The sequence below is a fragment of the Opisthorchis viverrini genome, assembly GCF_000715545.1.
Source record: "Opisthorchis viverrini unplaced genomic scaffold opera_v5_3889, whole genome shotgun sequence".
Lineage (NCBI taxonomy): Eukaryota > Metazoa > Platyhelminthes > Trematoda > Opisthorchiida > Opisthorchiidae > Opisthorchis > Opisthorchis viverrini.
In genome coordinates, this window is record NW_008756455.1 from 1 (window position 1) to 1,018 (window position 1,018).

The 1,018-nt window shown below is 45.3% G+C and overlaps 1 protein-coding gene across 1 annotated transcript; it reads left to right on the top strand.

Moving 5' to 3' along the window:
• Window positions 1-462: 462 nt before the first annotated feature.
• T265_12277 (hypothetical protein) lies at window positions 463-768 on the top strand (the record flags this gene model as incomplete). Its single annotated transcript, XM_009179558.1, has 1 exon — window positions 463-768. A coding segment is annotated over one exon (234 nt), but the record flags the coding sequence as incomplete, so codon positions are not given.
• Between the last annotated feature and the right edge of the window lie 250 nt (window positions 769-1,018).

The window sequence follows — 1,018 nt, forward strand, 5'->3', positions numbered from 1 at the left end:
CTAGGCACCGAAAAAGTGCTACAACTGAATGACACGTTAATGAACCCTATTATGGATACGATCAAAATCGACTTTGTTGTATCCATGTGTTATGGATGATCCAGAGCGTTCGTATTGTTTTTCTAGGCATCTTGGCCGTGTTTTCAGAGTTGTTGCTGGAATAATAACGATAGTATGAAGGAGCTTGAGAGAACCCCTATACAAACAACGCTTTTGACAACTTCCATAAAGCCAAAAAGGCTGTGGGTTCGAGTCCACAACCCACTTGACAGTATTTTAGTATGTATAATATATTTCACGGGTTACGCGATAAGCATGCGTCGCAGTTACAACACATTAGTGAGTTTGATTTCTGTGGGTCTTGCAATGATTCATCTTTTGCAATACTTAATCAACCTGTTGCCGTATCAGACCAGCCTTTTTTATTCTATTTCGCACGCAGGCAGTAGATCCAACCCGCAGATCAAATTTGCAAGCACTGGATGGGCACGGACACGGCACTTTTGTTGCTGGTCTCATTGCCGCGGCCCAAAACAGTCCACCCTTCTTGGATCAGTTTATCTCCCGGTCTTCAGGAAGTTCGGGTTGTCCACCTGTTGGACTCGCACCATGGGCCGACCTATTCATATTCCGTGTGTTTACCGATCAACAAGTCTCCTACACTTCGTGGTTCCTGGACGCCTTCAACTATGCGATATCGCGCAGGTTACATGTGATCAACTTGAGCATAGGCGGGCCGGACTTTTTAGACCGGCCATTTGTCGACAAGGTGAGTGCGGTTAGGTGGACTGCGCATTTTTAGCTTCATTTTGTACAGTGCTTAAGAAGATATTAGAAACACTGTACCGTGTCTTACCGCCAAATTCACGACAATGTTCGTCCCTGTGACTGATCTGAATGATTGACCTGTAACGATGCATTCATCGCAATAGAAGCGAGTGGAGTGATGTCGTGGGTTGCTGCCGTCCTTCAAAATAGTTTCTTATCGCGTTACACTCGCGTTATAAACTCGGCCAGA